The sequence below is a fragment of the Pan paniscus genome, chromosome 16, assembly GCF_029289425.2.
Source record: "Pan paniscus chromosome 16, NHGRI_mPanPan1-v2.0_pri, whole genome shotgun sequence".
Taxonomy (NCBI): domain Eukaryota; kingdom Metazoa; phylum Chordata; class Mammalia; order Primates; family Hominidae; genus Pan; species Pan paniscus.
In genome coordinates, this window is record NC_073265.2 from 82,504,421 (window position 1) to 82,522,074 (window position 17,654).

A 17,654-nucleotide genomic window follows, 5' to 3' on the forward strand; every position below is an offset into this window, starting at 1 on the left:
GACATCTTATCCCTAACCTGTTTTAGTTTCTATGTAGCATCTCTTTTTAAATTTATGTTCTCATTCATCTCATGTCATTAAATTATGTATGAAAATCGCAGGGATTTTGTTTGCTTGATTCATTGCTGGTTCCCATTGTCTAGAACAGCACCTGGTGCACAGTAAACAATTCAGTTAATAGTTGTTCAATTGATAGATATATGCTCTACAATCTTTTTTTTTTTTTTGAAATTCAGGCTTAAATTTTATTTTTTACTTTTTATTTTTAAATTTTGAATTTAAATTTGTTTAGTAACTTTATAGTTTGCAACCATCATCATCGTCCAGTTTTGAAACATTTTCCTCATCCCAAAAAGTTCCCCCTTGCTTGTTTGCAGTTAACCTCTGCTTCCACATATAGCCTTAGGCAACCAGTAATCAGCTTTTGTCTCTAGAGATTTACCTTTTCTAGAAGTTTTATATAAGTGGAATCCTAATATGTAGGCTTTTGTTTCCGGCTTCCTTCACTTAGCATATTTTTTTTGAGATTCATTCATGTCAGAGTCTGTCAGTAGGTGTTCTCTTTTATTCGGTAATATTTCATTGCATCCAGTTACCAGTTGATGGACATTTGGATTGCTTTGTTTTGGGGTTATTATATCTTTGTGTGGACATATGTTTTTCTTTCTCTTGCTTACAGACTTAGGAATAGAATTGCTGGATTGTTTGGAAAGTTTATATTTAACATTTTAGAAACTACCACGCTGTTTTCTAAAGTGACTACCATTGTGCAGTCCTACCAAAAATGTTTGAAGGTTCTAGTTTCCCTGCGTCATCACCAGGACTTGGTGCATTGTCAGTCTTTTTGATTCTAGCCATTCTGGCGAATGTGTGTCATTGTGGTTTTGACTTGCGTTTCCCTAATGACTAATGATGTTGAACGTCTTTTCATGTGTTCATTAGCCATTTGTATGTCTTTGGTGAAATTTCTATTCAAATGTTTTGGCATTTAACTCAGGCCTCGTGTTCCGTCATTGGAACTCTAAGCATGTGGGAATTATTTATATCCTACTGCTCAAGGTCATTGCCAAGGTCTGATTGCAAAAATTCAAAAAATTGCAACCTCTGTCATAAATGGGTTAAAAAATTGGATTGTTTGTCTTATTATGAGTTGAAGAGGTTTTTTATTTCTTTTAAAAAAATTCTAAAGACAAGTGCTTTATCAGTACAGTCCCCAACTTTCTGTAGTTTGATGTAAAATGTTTTGACTTTTCAGTGGTATGAAAGCAATACACTTTCAGTAGAAAGTATACTTTGAATAAACACAACCATTCTGTTTTTCATTTTCAGCGTAATATTCAATAAATTACATGAGATATTCAACTCTTTATTATAAAATTGGCTTTGTGTTAGGTGATTTTGCTGAATATTCTAGTGATAAGCGTTCTGAACACATTTAGGGTAGGCTAGGCTGTGATGTTCGGTAGGTTAAGTGTATTAAATGCATTTTTGATTTAACAATATTTTAAACTTATGATGGGTTTTTCAGGACATAACCCTGTTGTAAGTTGAGGAGCATCTGTATTTAATTTGAACATATTTTATCCCAATCTGTGGCTTCTTTTCACTTTTTGAATGTTGTCTTTCTTTTTTTTTTTTTTTTTTTATTATACTTTAAGTTTTAGGGTACATGTGCACATTGTGCAGGTTAGTTACATATGTATACATGTGCCATGCAGGTGCGCTGCACCCACTAACTCGTCATCTAGCATTAGGTATATCTCCCAATGCTATCCCTCCCCCCTCCCCCCTCCCTGAATGTTGTCTTTCAAAGAGAAAAAGTTATTGATTTTGATGAAGTTTAATTTATGGATTTCTTTGTATGGATTGTGCTTTAGATATCATATCTGAGACAGATTTGCCTAACCTATGGACACGAAGACTTGCTTCTTTATTTCCTTCTAGAAGTTCTAGCTTTTATATTAAGTCAGAGTTACATTTTGTTTATAGTGTGAAGTGTGAGTGCCTTAGGTCATTTTTTTGCAGTAGAATTTGGGAAATTGTTCTAGTATCACTTGTTGAAAAGAATATCTGTTCTTCATTGAATTGCCTTGACACTGTTGTTGAAACTCAGTTGACACCATAAATGTCATGCTTTGTTTCTGGACTGTCAGTTCTGTTTTATTAATACATATTTCTGTCCTTTTGCCAATGTCACACTGTCTTGATTAATGTAGCTTTCGACTGCTTTTTTATTTTTTATTTTTTTTTAGATGGAGCCTTGCTCTGTCACCCAGGCTGGAAGGGAAGTGGCGCAATCTCAGCTCACTGCAACGTCTGCCTCCCGGGCTCAAGTGATTCTCCTGCCTCAGCCTCCCAAGTAGCTGGGATTACAGGCACGCACCACCATGCTCAACTAATTTTTTGTATTTTAGTAGAAATGGGGTTTTGCCATGTTGGCCAGGCTGGTCTCGAACTCCTGACCTCAAGTGATCCACCGTCCTTGGCCTCCCAAAGTACTGGTATTATAGGCGTGAGCCACTGCACCCGGCCTAGACTGCTTTTTAAAAATGGAGAAGTACAAGTTCCATTTTCTTCTTTTTCAAAATTGTTTTGGTTATTCTAGAATTCTTGATACTTCCATATACATTTTAGGATCAGGTTGTTAATTTCTGCAAGAAAAATATGGAATTTTGATAGAAATTGTGTTGAATCATATATCAGTTAAAGCAAAATTATTAATATTGAGTCTTCTAATTCATAATCATGGAAAGTTTTTCTCCATTTATTTAGATCTTCTATAATTTTTCTCAGTGTTTAGTGGTTTTTAGTTTAGAAATCTTATACATTCAAAATATTCTTTTAATTCTGACTATATTTTGAGTGGAATTTTTAAAAATATAACCTATTATAGAACTACAATTGGGTTTTGTATATTGATCTTACATCCTGCAAACTTGATAAACTTACTGTTTTCTACTGTGTGTGTATGTGTGTGTATATTGTTCTGTATTTCTTAGTATTTTTCTATAGACAGGATTATGTTTTCTATACCTAAAGATTTCTTTTCCAAAGTTGATGCTTTTTATTTCTTCTTCTTGCCTTATTGTATTGGCAGGAACCTCCATCTTAAATAGAAATGGTGGGAGCAGGATGTTGGCTAAAGATTTTTTTTGTAGATAACCTTTATTGGGTTGAGGAGGTTTTCTTTTCTTCCTAGTTTGTGAGGTTTTAATAAAGAATGGATATTAGGTTTTGTCAAATGCTTTTTTTCTGTGTCTGTTGAGATGACCATGTGGTTTTGTCCTTTAACAATATAGTATATTACATTAATTGCTTTTAGACATTAGGCCAACTTTTTTTTTCCTAGCATAAATCTGACTTGTTAACAGTGTTTGATACTTTCTATGCATTGCTAGATTCAGTTGGCTAATATTTTGTTAAAGATTTTTGCATCAGTTTGGTGTGTGTTTTTTTTTTTTTTTTTGAGACAGAGTTTCCGTCTGTTGCCCAGGCTAGAGTACAATGGCACCATCTTGGCTCACTGCAACCTCCACCTCCCAGGTTCAAGCATTTCTCATGCATCAGCCTTCCAGGTAGCTGGGATTACAAGCATGCACCACCATGCCCGGCTAATTTTTGTATTTTTCATAGAGACAGTGGGGTTTTGCCATGTCAGCCAGGTTGGTCTCGAACTCCTGGCCGTAAGTGATCTGCATCTGCCTGTCTCCGCCGCCTAAAGTGCTGGGATTACAGGCGTGAGCCACTGTGCCTGGCCGCATTTGTGTTTTTTATTTTAATTAGGATTTTAGTCTATAGCTTTTTGTTTTGTTTTGATGTTTACGTTGCTTTGGTTTTGGGATCATAAAATGAATTGGAGAGCGTTTCCCTTCTGTTTTCTGAAGGAGTTTGTGTAAGTTTAGTGTTATTTCTTCTTTAAATATTTACTAGAATTCACCAGTGTAGCCATGTCAACCTTCACTTTGTGGGAAAATTTTTAATGACTAACCTGGTTTGCAGTTACAGGTTCACTTAAGTTTTCTATTTCTTCTTGACTTAGTTTTGTTAATTTGTGTCTTTCTAAGAGTTAGTCTATTTCATCTAACTTGTCCTAATTTGTTGGCATAAAGTTATAGTACTCTCTTAGCCTTTTAATTTTAGTTTTCTTTTTTAAGAGACATCGTCTTTCTCTGTCACCCACGCTGAGTGCAGTGGTACGATCATAGTTCACTGTAACCTCGAACTCCTGGGCTCAAGGGATCCTCCCACTTCTGCCTCCTGAGTAGCTGGGACTGCAGATGTACACCACAATGCCCAGCTAATTTTTAAAATGTATTTTTTGTTATTTGTAGAGATGGGTTCTTGCTGAGTTGTCCAGGCTGGTCTCGAACTTCTGGGCTCAAGTGATCCTCCCGCCTCTGTTTCCTAAAATGCTGAGATAATAGGCATGAACCACTGTGCCTGGTAGATTCTTTTAAGAATCAATAGTGATTAAAGTTAATTTTCTTGATTATGGTAATTTGTATCTTAGCTCTTTTTCTTGGTCAGTTCTAGCTAAGGGCTTAACAATTTTGATGCTCTCAAAGAAGCAACTTTTGACATCATTGGTTTCTTCCTCTGTTTTTTCTTTTTTTTTTTTTTGAGACGGAGTTTTGCATTTGTTGCCCAGGCTGGAGTGCAGGGTGCGATCTCGGCTCACTGCAACCTCCGCCTTCCAGTTTCAAGTGATTATCCTGCCTCAGCCTCTTGAGTAGCTGGGATTACAGGCACCTGCCACCACGCTTGGCTAATTTTTGTATTTTTAGTAGAGACAAGGTTTCACCAAGTTGGCCAGGCTGGTCTTGAACTCCTGACCTTGTGATTTGCCTGCCTTGGCCTCCCAAAGTGCTGGGATTGTAGGCGTGAGCCCCCGTGCCCGGACCCTCTGTTTTTCTGTTTATTTCCACTCTCAAAGGTTTCCGTCCTTTGCTTGCCTTTCATTTAATTTTCTCTTTTTCTCTTAAGATACAGTTTAGATTACTGATGTAAAACTTTTTTCTTTTCTAGTTGTTTAAAGGTATGTTTACTTCTATGCACTGCTTTAGCTGCATCCTGTAAATACTGATAATTTTGTGTTTTTGTTTTCATTTGATTTCATCTATTTTCTAAATTCTCTGTGATTTATTCTTTGAAGCATGGGTTTTTCAGAAGGATGGTGTTTAATATCCATATATTTAGGGATTTTCCAAATGTCTTATAATTCAGTTTTGTCTTAGAGAACATGCTTTAAATGAATTTATTATGACTTATTAAATAGTCTTAGTATGCTTTCTTTCCTGGAGACTGTCCCATAAGTGCTTGTAAAGAATAATCTGTATTCTGCCTTTGTTTGAGTAGTGTTTTGTAAATGTCCATTCAGTGTGATGTTAATGGTGTTGTTCGAGACTTTTATATCTTTTCTAACTGCCAGTTTAGTTGTACTTTGAATTATTGAGAATGAAATATTTTAATTTTTAACTGTAGTTGAGTTTTTGTCTTCTAGTCATTTTTTGCTTCATATATTTTGGGGTTGTTCTGTTAGGTATGTATCCATTCATAACTTTTGTATGTTCCTGAGGTATTGACCTTTTTCTGGTCAATACCAGAATGTCCCATTTGACCTCTAATGATATTTATTGTTTTGTAAATCCATTTTGTGTGATTTTATTATAGCTCCTCAGCTCTCTTCTGATTCCTGTTTGCATGATATATTGTTTTCCATCATTCGAACTGGTTACCATTTGCATGGTATACTGTTTTCCATCATTTTACTTTCAACTTACTTCTTTCTGTAAGTCTAAAATGTGTCTTATAGACAACCTGTACTTGGATGTACCTTTTTTATCCAGGCAAATAATCCTTGCCTTTTGATTGGAATATTTAGTTCATTCACATTTAACAGAATTAATAATATGGTTGGATTTATTTCTGCTATTTTACTATTTGTTTTCCATATGTCTTACATCTTTTTTGTTCCACTTTCTCCTTTATTGCCCTCTTCTGTTTCAGCAAGTATTTTTCAGTGTGTCATTTTAATTCCTGTTAATTTTTTGCTATTAAAAAAATTTTAATTGGTTGCTGTAGGGATTATTGTATGCATCAGTCTTCTTCAGGTTAGTACTGACTCAGTTCTGGTAAAATAGGGCAACTTTGCCCTGCTGTAGCTCCATTTTCACTTCCTTATGTTATAAATCCAAGAATACAAGGATATAATTATTGCTTTCCACAGGTTTGTCTTTTAAGGACATATAGAAAAGAGAAAAAAAATATATACTATCATTCATATTTACCCATATATTTGATCATTTTCAGTGATCTTCATTTCTTCCTGTGTATTCAGGTCGCTGTTGGGTATTGCTTTCTTTTAGTCTGAAGGGCTTCCTTTATTTACATATTGCAAATAAGAATATGCTGGCTTAGATGGTTAAAAGATGTCCCGTATGACATAGTCAATAAGTAGATAGACGAAGATCAATAGCAAATCTTCTGTGACCAAGGCCAGTGTCCTTTGAACTTCAAGTTCTAAGAGAAAAAAATACATCCTTCATAAAACCATTGAGACGAAGTAAGGTCACCCTACGTAGTAAGAGTTGTGAGACACAGTGGGAACATCTGTGCTTGTTTTTATAGAAAAAGAATTGTGGTATGTAGTTTCTACCAGTGAATACTTAGCCATGATTTGCTTTTGTGTACCTACCTGCTGAAGTGGATGGTAGGGATTTTGCTCCTAAGTGGTCATAATTAGCTTTTTCCTGCCATTAAGTAGCTGTGGCATTCCACTCAGCATGGGCTATGTTTGGAAAAATGTCATATATCCTTCTTTTGTAATTGGAGAGAGGAACTTTCAATTACTTTATCATTCAGGGAGTCTCTTCCAAAATTTTCCTTTGGCCAGTTGAATCAATTATGGAATGATAGGTTAGAGTTAGAGATGCAAGTTTTTTTCTGTGAAAGAGATCTTTTTTTCTTTGAAAATTTTGTGTTTAAAGCATTGTCATTTTCAAATAAAGTTTCAAAATTGTTGTTCACAAAGATATGTATATAAAAAGGAAACCAATTAGTTAAGGAGTTCAGATTTGCTCTTATTTCTGCCTGAGCTTGCTGGATGGGTAACTATAGTCTTGTGAAGTATTTTGCCTCATCCTCAGCAGAAGTTCCTGAGGCACCTTAGGACTCTACAGAGCTTCTGAAGAAAGGATCCACTGAAGAAAAACTATTGTAAAGGAGAGAATTAGGTTTAGTCAAATAGCTTTGGAACTTCCCCACTCAAATGTTACAGGCTACTGTTTCAAAATCCAAAAGTTAGTCCTCTTTTTAACCAACTGAAATTCTGTTTCCTTAGTATAGAGTCTAAGTGCCTTTCCTGCAGGGTGGTTCTGACAGGGAGTACATAATGACTAACCATATTGTGAATACTTATCAATCAATAGCTTCATTTTGTACATACTGTTTGCAAAGCATGGAACTTGGTATTAAGGGTAGAAAAAGATATGACAAGATTGAAAAATTCGGCTTATAAAGACCATCGTGTGCAAATATATACTTCAGACTTACCCCAGAAAACAAGTCAGTTTGATAGCATGTATTTCAGAGATTACATCTTTTAGTGTTGGGATGATTTTTTAAATTTTTATTTCTGTCGTCTAGGCCAATCTCTTAATTTTTTTTGCACTTTTCCTTTTACATATTTACTGTGTGACTTTTAGCATACCATTTTCACTGCTTTGGTTTAATTTCCGTTGTTGGTCCTTACTAAAGTAACCTATTTTTCTAAAATTCCGTGTTCTGCAAAGCTATAAAGATCAGAATTTTTTCTAGTTCTGTGAGAGACAAATATTAAATACAGAAGTTGATAGCAGGGATTTATCTAAAATATGAATCTTTAGATGTAACATGGTGTCTTTATACATCACCACTATGACCTTATACCTTTTCTATATCTAATATTATAAATTAATAATTGTTTTCAGGGCAGCAGACTTTTTCTAAAGAATCTGATAGTATGCCGGGCGTGGTGGCTCACGCCTGTAATCCCAGCACTTTGGGAGGCTGAGGTGGGCAGATCACGAGGTCAGGAGATCAAGACCATCCTGGCTAACACGGTGAAACCCTGTCTCTACTAAAAATACAAAAAATTAGCCGGGTGTGATGGTGGGCGCCTGTAGTTCCAGCTGCTCAGGAGGCTGAGGCAGGAGAATGGCGTCAACCCAGGAGCCCAGGAGGCAGAGCTTGCAGTGAGCCGAGATCGCACCACTGCACTCCAGCCTGGGCAACAGAGCCGAGACTCTTTCTCAAAAAAAATAAAAAATAAAAACAACTCAGAATCTGATGGTAAATATTTTTGGTTCATAGCCCACACAGTCATTGTTAGCCACTGATCTCTGCTGTTTAGAGGAAAAGCAGCCATAGAGAATTCATAAACAAATAAATGATACTTATATCTCCTCAGTGTGTGTAGATCAAGAACTAGTGTCTCATATTAACTCCCTTAATATAATAAGAGTACAGTAGGCAGGTGAAAATATTTGTTGCTTAAAACATAGAGGAAGTAAATCTTGGAAATAAACTTTACATTTAATTTTTTAGATTAGTAAAGTTTTAATTTATTATAACGTGTTAGGTAAATTAGCTTATTGAAATTGTCTCTCAGGTATTCAGAAAATAGCCTGATATAGTGATATTTCTACTTCTATTGATTTCCAGTCACTTCACACATTTAGTGTGTGAGGTATCATCTCCAGCATTGAGATAGTTCAGTTTTCTTTTTTTTTTTTTTTTTTTTTGAGACAGAGTCTCACTGTCACCCAAGCTGGAGTGCAATGGCATGATCTTGGCTCACTGCAACCTTCATCTCTTGGGTTCCAGTGATTCTCCTGCCTCAGCCTCCCGAGTAGCTGGGATTATAGGCGCTTGCCACCATGCCCAGCTAATTTTTGTATTTTTAGTAGAGACGGGGTTTCACCATGTTGGCCAGGCTGGTCTCGAACTCCTGACCTCAGGTGATCCTCCCACCTCAGCCTCCCAAAGTGCTGGGATTACATGTGTGAGCTGCTGCGCCCAGCCAGAGATAGTTCAATTTTCATTGTGCATTTGAATTATTAGTTTTAATTCCTCACCTATTTTATGTTCTTGGAGTATTTGCTTAATAGCATAGCAGTGTGAGAAAATACAGTTTACCTTAGGTTTATCAGGCTGTAGGCTTTAATGACAACTTTAGATGTCTACCCCAAAAGATCATATAATCTGCTTCCCTGTAGATTGTTTCAGGCCATACCAGGTGTTATTAAGGCTGATGTTGATTCACTTAACAATACCTGATAAAAATGTATGGCTGGATATGGTGGCTCACACTTGTAATTCCAGCACTTTGGGAGGCCGAGGCAGGCGGATCACTTGAGGTCGGGAGTTCGAGACCAGCCTGGCCAACATGATGAAACCCTGTCTCTACTAAAAATACAAAAATTAGTTGGGTGTGGTGGTGGCATCTGTAATCCCAGCTACTTGGGAGGCTGAGGCAGGAGAATCACTTGAGCCTGGGAGGTGGAGGTTGCAGTGAGCTGAGATTGCGCCACTGCATTCCAGCCTGGGCGACGGAGCGAGACTCTGTCTAAAAAAAAAAAAAAAAAAAAAAGAAATGACTATGAGTTCAGAAATGACGGTGACTTTCTTGAGGCTGTTGTATCCATTGGCAGTACTGGCACCAGCTATATCTGACCTTCCATCTTACCAGAGGGCATGTGCTTTGAGTAGTTACTGAGTAGTTCTAGATGATGTTGGTTACATGATAGACTGAAATATTTTATTAACTCTGAATTCAGTCTGAGAATTGGAAACGTGCTATTATCCAGTGTAGACTGATGGAGTTGATTTCATTTTGCTTTTCCCCTTTTTGTTTTCCCTTCTATTTAAGAGCTCTAGTGATTGATAATGTTGTCTTTCCTTATGGGAAAGATTCATTTTTTCACAGTTTTTTTTCCTATTCTTCTTTTCCTCAATGTGGCTAAATAACACTATACTGTTTCTTCCCTAGGTTTGAATTTTGGGAAGATTTTGAAGAAGACCATGGGAAAGGGAGAGAGAATGGCTACCAGAGTCTTCATAAGGTGCTAGAGCCTTTCCTTCTCCGGAGAGTCAAAAAAGATGTGGAGAAATCCCTTCCTGCTAAAGTGGAACAGATTCTCAGGGTGGAGATGTCAGCCCTTCAGAAACAGTATTACAAGTAAGTTCTTGTTTGGGTTAGGCCTGAAGGGGTTGAGATCAGTACCATGAAACTATTAGATAGGAGATATATATATATATATACTTTTTTTTTTTTTTTTTTTTTTTGGAGACAGAGTCTCATGATTCTGCTGCCTCAGCCTACTGAGAAGCTGGGATTACAGGGATGTGCCACCACGCCCAGCTAATTTTTTTTGTATTTTTAGTAGAGATGGGATTTCTCCATGTTGGTCAGGCTGGTCTTGAACTCCCGACCTCAGGTGATCCGCCCACCTTGGCCTCCCAACGTTTTGTTGTTATTAAGCAAAATTTCAATACTGTTGTTATGTCTAAAAAATTTTAATAATTCCTTAACAGTTTTGTAATATCTAGTGTTTACATTTTCCTGGTTGTCATATACATGTATGTATATCTCCGTTTGTGCATGTGCCATTTTGCTTGTTTTGGATCGATGTAAGCTCCGTGCATTTTGCTTGTTTTGGGATCAATGTAAGCTCCATGCATTTTGCTTGTTTTGGGATCGATACAAGCTCCATGCATTTTGATTGGTTGGTATGTCTCTTAAGTATATTTTAATCAATTTATTTTTCTTTACCTTATAAATTTTTTGAGTCAGGAAACTGAATTTATGTTTTGTAGACTTTTCTCAGAGTCTGGATTTTGCTGATTCTAGCTTCATGGCATTCTTTAATATTTTCAGCCAGGTGTGGTGGCTCACGCCTATAATCCCAGCACTTTGGGAGGCTGAGGCAGGAGGATCGCTTGAGCCCAGTAGTTTGAGACCAGCCTGGGCAACACAGTGAGACCCCATCTCTATAAAAATAAAAAAAATTTTAAAAACCACTTTTCCTCTGAACTGTGTTTTCTGTATACTCATAAGTAAGTGTAAAGGCTTGATTAGACTCAGATTCAGTGTGACTTTAGAGGCAAAGGAATATTGTTTCACAGGATAAATGTCCTTTTTTGTGATGTTAGTGACTAATGATGAGCATTGCCTAGATCTGTTAATTCATTAGAGAGTACAAAAGGGTGATATTCAAATTTTATCACTCACTTGTTTATTAGGTGGAATACTTCTATAAAAAGAAACTTTCCCATGTCAGCTGAGGAACAGTTCATATAGGAAAGGCAGAATAAGATTCTTTTTTACTTTTGCCATTTTCAAAGGAAAAGATCTACTTTTCTTCAAAGGTTTTGACCAATGAGATTTACTTTGATCTGATTATGAACTCATCAATTACACCTATTTATGTTTAATTCTGTTGGAGTTAATATCCATATTCATGCTGTGACAGTCCCATTTTTAGCTAGTGGGAACTTATTCAAGTTGGTTGTTGTAGTCCTTTTGACATAACCGTAATAGTAGTTGATAGTTTCTTTGCTATCTGGAATGATAAAGTGTTCCACATCCATCTTGTACATTTCCTGCCCCAGAACTAGAGTCAGCCATTTATCCAAGAAGTTCTGCATACTCCTTTACTAGGAAATGATCTTTGTTTGTTTCTGTTTTTCCTCTGAAAATAGTTTAATACTATAAAATGTAAAAGGGGAAATAGTGTTACCTTAGTAACAACATGAATGTGTCAGTTGGTCAGTGCTATTTTGGGTGTTAATTGATCGTATGATTTTTCTGGCTACTCTAGATACTTCCAGTTTACTTAAGCTGATTTAGTTGAGTTTTTATCACTTGCAATGTAAGAGTCCTGGCTAATATTCTGTTGCCTTCAGGCTGCACAACATGCAGGATTGAGGAAAGCACTAGAGAGCCAAAGAAAGTGAGCAGAGTTACTTCAGGGCCACCAGCGTTCCCCGCAATCCCTGTCCTCAGGCATAGGCCCTTCTGCTCTTCCCACTGTAGAGCAGCACCCATCCCCACCAAACCTCACTTCTGGGTGTGACTTCATAGACTATCGGGTTCTGCAGTACCCTGGAGTCTGAGGCTGTTGAGTCTGAAGGATCCTCAGAAGACTGGCCTCTTTCTGATGGTTTATGGACTATGCAAAGATGAGGAAATGGTATTTGGAGACCACATACTGGGCCCTACTGGTGCTCTTTGCAACTGCAACAAACATGGACAGAATTGGGAAATTTGTTTTTAATGGTAAAAATACATGATGAACAGTACCACAGAGATTTTATTTGATCTTACTGATCTTATGCCATACTAAAAATCTCACTTCCCAACCACACCAAGCTAATTCATTCTATACATACAACAAAGCTAATACTACCACCAACAATAAGAATAGTAAAAACAGGTTAAGATTTTCTTTTTTTTTTTGAGACGGAGTCTCACTCTGTTACCCAGGCTGGAGTGTAGTGGCACGATCTCAGCTTACTGCAACAGGATTTTCTTTTTACAGGTTTTGTTTTTACTTATTTATTTATTTTTTGCTTTTTAAGGTTATATACCAGAAGAAGTGGAAAAGAGTTTTAAAGTACTCAAGATAGTTTTTCTTCTGTGTCTTTAGGCCACTAATGGATACATAGATTTATTTATTTCATTTTAGTTTTGATTTTTAGGGATTGCTTTAATTTTGTTTTTAAATTATAATATTTGTAGATTTCCAAAGGCAAAGCTACAAAGCCTGGTATGTTCAAAGAAATGTAGCTTCAGTCCCTCTTCCCTCCATTCTAGTCCATCTTTCCCCATAGGTAATTATTATTATTATTTTTTGAGATGGAGTTTCGCTCTTGTTGCCCAGGCTGGAGTGTGATTGTGTGATCTCAACTCACCTCAACCTCCGCCTCCCAGGTTCAAGTGATTCTCCTGCCTCAGCCTCCCGAATAGCTGGGATTACAGGCATGCACCAGTACGCCCAGCTAATTTTGTAGTTTTAGTAGAGATGGAGTTTCATCATGTTGGTCAGGCTGGTCTCAAACTCCCAACCTCAGGTGATCTGCCCCCTTCGGCCTCCCAAAGTGCTGGGATTAACAGGTTTGAGCCACCGCACCTGGCCCATAATTGTTATTATTTTTTAACATTTTAATGCTTATCCTTCCTTTAACTTTTAATTATTAAATAAAAGCAAATGCATTTTAACTTTGAATATCCTCCTTTCTCTTAGGTAAGTGGTAGCATACCGTATACACTTTTCTCTGCCTTCCTTTTTTCCTTAATGATGCATGGCTGAAGGGCACCCCATGGTAGCTTATAGAGATAGGCCTTTATGATGCATAGTGTTCCACTGAGGTTATATAGTATGGTTTATTCAACCAGTTTCCTTGTGGTAGGCATTTAGATTGTTTTACCTACTTTTATAAATAGTTCTGGAGTGAAGACCTTGAGATAGATTCCTAAAGTGTGATTTCTAAGAGAAGCATGAAGAAATTGCGCCACTCAGGAAAAAATGTACTTTTAATATTTTGGAGTTTATGGTTAAGGAATATACATGGGTATACATGAATATATCTGTATTTCTCTTCCAAATTTGGGTAGAAAACATACTGATAAGTTATTTTGTCAGATAAAATACTTTTTTACAATGTTAAAATGGGTATATAACCTCTATTTTATGGTATATTTACATTTATTTAACCTCATAATGTTAGCTTATTTCCAATTTTTATATTTCAGTGAAGAGTGTTTCAGTGACAGTCATTTTCCATTCACACATGCACACACAGGTTGAGTCTCTTATCAAAAATGCTTGGGGACCAGAAGTATTTCAGATTTTGGGATGTTTGCTTTATACTTACTAGTTAAGCATTCCAAATCTGGAAATCAGAACTGTAAAATGCTCTAATGAGAATTTCCTTTGAGCGTCATACTGGCACTCAGAAAGTTTTGAGTGCCATTTTGGAACATTTTAGATTTTCACATTTAGGATTCTCAGCCTTTGTGTACACACACACACTTAAATATGTATAAAGTACATGTGTGTAAATATGTAAAATGTATGTATGTGTGTGTGTCTGTATATATGTAAAGCATATGTGTGTGTTGTGTATATGTAGAGAGAGTTGTTTTCTTCTAGTATTCCTGTGTTCAGTGAGGTTGAAATATCCAGCAGAATCTTTAACATTCCTAATTCTGACTGGAGATGTGAAAGATGTATGATTAGATGGCAGGAGATACAAAAGAAAATATTCTTTGCTTCTTAAACTTTTTTAGGCCTCTTTTTTTCTCCACAATACTACTACTTTCTCTTATACTCTTCTGGTACCTACAACTTTCTGTTTTTTTGTATCTAGTAGTATCATCATTTTAATTTGCAGGTGGATTCTGACCAGGAATTACAAGGCTCTTGCCAAAGGAACAAGAGGCAGCACATCTGGTTTTCTTAATATTGTGATGGAACTGAAAAAATGTTGCAACCACTGCTATCTGATTAAACCCCCTGAAGAAAATGAAAGGGAAAATGGACAGGAGATTCTTCTGGTAGGTAGTTCCTCATAATTACTTTCTCAAAAAAACACTTAGTTTCTGTAGGTGCTTTTCATCAGAATGCTCTATTTCCTTCTTGGTGACCTATCAAGGATCATCAAAGGAAGCTTTAAAAATGGGAGAAAAAAGGTAACTAAGAATGATTTGGAAAGTATAGTATCAACAGATACTGGGAAAAAGAACATTTTGGGAATTGCTGGTCAAGCAGGTTGCTAAGGGCTTCAGAAAGCTTTAAGATGATTTTTAAAATATGGATTTGTAGAGATTAGGGAAGATTAAAATTTGTGTTTCAACATAATTATTGGAATGTCTTTTAAATCTTCAGTCCCTCATAAGGAGCAGTGGGAAGTTGATTTTATTAGACAAACTGTTGACAAGACTTCGAGAAAGGGGGAATCGAGTGCTTATCTTCTCTCAGATGGTGAGAATGTTGGATATCCTGGCTGAATACCTAACTATTAAACACTATCCTTTCCAGGTAAGGTGATTTCAGTAATTGCTGTAGGGGGAATCAATCTCTCTCTCCGCCTCCCCTCCCCAACCTTCCTACACTGGGTTGTATGCTTTGCTTGTTAAAGTAGGAAGTAAGAGTTTTCTTGTTTCAAAGAAGTTAAGGTTAAGATTCCAGGAGGGTCTTAATTTTTACTTGCATGCCTTTAGGCTACCATATGAAAGTGGTCATGAGGAGACCATTCTTTTTTTGAAGGTGGGTGGGGAGGATTAGAGAAAGTCAAACTGGGCAAGATAAAAAAAGGATGTCAGATGGCATCTTATTGCATGTGTATGGTGGAAGTAGAGAGGAAATAAGTGTGAGCTCAATTCCAGGAGCCCAAATCCTAGAAGGAGAGGGCAGTATCAGACATTCCCCCCAAAAGTTGACCCTGGCTGTGAGGCTAGGAACATAGCAGAACACTGCTACTTAAAACCTTGCTGCTCCCTGAAGTAAGTGATGATGGCTTCCCCTATTTTCTGTGGAGTTCTTTAACTGGAGTTACTATCTTCACACAGTTATCTCCTATGGGGAAAAAATTTCTTCCGCATAATAACATTTTTCTAGGTGTATATAATCTAGTAGAAACTTATTCTCTGATCTATTTATAGACACATAGACATATGCAATTTACCTTGTCTCTTGGCATATGTTTGTAGTGCTTTGATTTTTAAGATTTATTACATTTTTTTAAAACTTTGAATGGTTGAACTCTTCTGCCAACTCACATAATTATGTTGGGATTGAAGAAACTTGGACCAATGATTATCTCCTAAGAAGGCCCACCTTTAAGACTATCAGATTGATTATCTTTCAAAATACCCTGAAAGGCATTGTTATATCCATAATATCTTACATGGTCTTTCAGTTGCTGTCTTAGAATATAGCTTAAGGCTGTGCTTGTTATCAAGAAACAGCCTATTGCAAAAAGTCACTTCTCTGTCAGTGAATCGAATCCCTATGAGCTTTCATTCCTAGAAAATCCCGTGATACCAAGTAAATCAAGAATGCATCGTTTTTCTCTCTAGGGAATAGATAAGCTTGGTCAGTGACTTTTAGATAATTAATGCCCTCTACTAATGGGAATATTAAAAGGCGACATTAGGTTTTCTGATTTCAAGTAAAGGCTCTGAATCTCCCATTGAATACATCTTCGGTTTAAGGCTCTGAGTAGAGTAGTCAGTGAGAAAGAAGTAAGGGACTCCTCACCTGTCAGTTGACTTGAGTTAGGTCTGGTGGGCAGAGTTCTGGGTAGGTAGGCCCTTCCACAGAGTCTGCTGCCAGCCAAGTCACCTTTCAGGTTAGTTTTGCCTTCTGTAAAATGAAGTATTTTGTTCATCTCAAGTGGTGATTGTGAGGGGATGAAATGCAAAAATGATTTTAAAGAGTAAGAAATGCTTTATAAAATGTACAGCATGCAGATGATAATTCTTTAGTATTTTATGTGTTAATGGTTTCTCTATGGTGACATTGTATTGCATGTAGAACTGACATATGTTCTAGTAAAGGAATTGTGTATGCTAATAAATGCCAGGGGCTTTCTTGAATTCACATGTAGTTTAGCTGCTTGAACACTTTACTGTGATTTCAGAGTGTAATTTTTGGCAAAGCTGGGATATATGATCAATTTTAACATTTTCAATGATTCAGCAAAATGTTTTTTAAACAAAATTATTATATAAATAAATTTTTGGTTTGTGTGACACTTTAAGTGATAGTTTTAGCCACATTAGCTAAGAAGCATCATTTTTCTGCAGGAGCTTATTATTGGGTGACCTGTGGTCCTATTTCCTAATCTCTGCAGTACCTACAGAAACAGAAGTAAACCCAGCCTCCAAGCACAGGTTGGGTTTTCGTCTTTCTCCTTATAGGTCCTGGCAGCCATTCTGATCCTTGGCTAAACCTAGACAGCCCTTTGAATCAGAAGCTTGTAACCTTGAGTCTGTAACTGGAGAGCTCAGGTCGAGTAGGGTAGGGTGTGCTTCTTAAGCACAGCTTCTTCATAGCGCTTTGCCAGTGCATTCCAGTTATTTTTACTCAGTGGGTGTTCAGGTGATAAAGGTTCCAAGTCTGCTGTTCTATTCTGAGTGTAGCTGATCTTCCTATCTTACAGTTTTCTTGTGGTTTATTTTTACAGCGTCTGGATGGTTCCATCAAGGGAGAAATCCGAAAACAGGCACTGGACCACTTCAATGCAGATGGGTCTGAGGTATACTATGCATGGCTTTGTTATTTGAGCAACTTGGGCTCTGCATCAAGGGGAAAGTCTTTCTCGCTTAATGTATTCTGTTTCAGAAACAATTTATAGTGCAATTCTTTTGCCTTGAGAAGAAAATGAGAAATCTCTCATATAAAAGATGGTGTTTTGTTGTCACTCCAGAAAAATAAATATGTGCTTATTTATCTCCCCTGTTCTGGGTTGACAACAGAGTGGTTCTCCTGGTAGCTTCCAGATACCAAATCCTTGGGCGTGGAAGAGCAGTAAGGCAGGAGTAGGGGATAGTTGGGCAATAGAATTAATATAAGAAGGTTCTGATCTCTGTACTCTTTTGGTGACTAAGT

At 36.9% G+C, this 17,654-nt stretch overlaps 1 protein-coding gene across 11 annotated transcripts in view; it reads left to right on the top strand.

The window, feature by feature from the left end:
• CHD2 (chromodomain helicase DNA binding protein 2) overlaps positions 1-17,654 on the top strand; it is a 144,752-nt gene that overhangs the window by 74,363 nt on the left and 52,735 nt on the right. For all 11 annotated transcript variants that reach the window (XM_063597148.1, XM_063597151.1, XM_034939460.4 and 8 more), the window contains 4 exons: positions 10,028-10,216; positions 14,434-14,596; positions 14,928-15,080; positions 17,230-17,301. In XM_063597148.1, the coding sequence (XP_063453218.1) occupies positions 10,028-10,216; positions 14,434-14,596; positions 14,928-15,080; positions 17,230-17,301 (577 nt within the window). The remainder of the gene's footprint in view (positions 1-10,027; positions 10,217-14,433; positions 14,597-14,927; positions 15,081-17,229; positions 17,302-17,654) is intronic.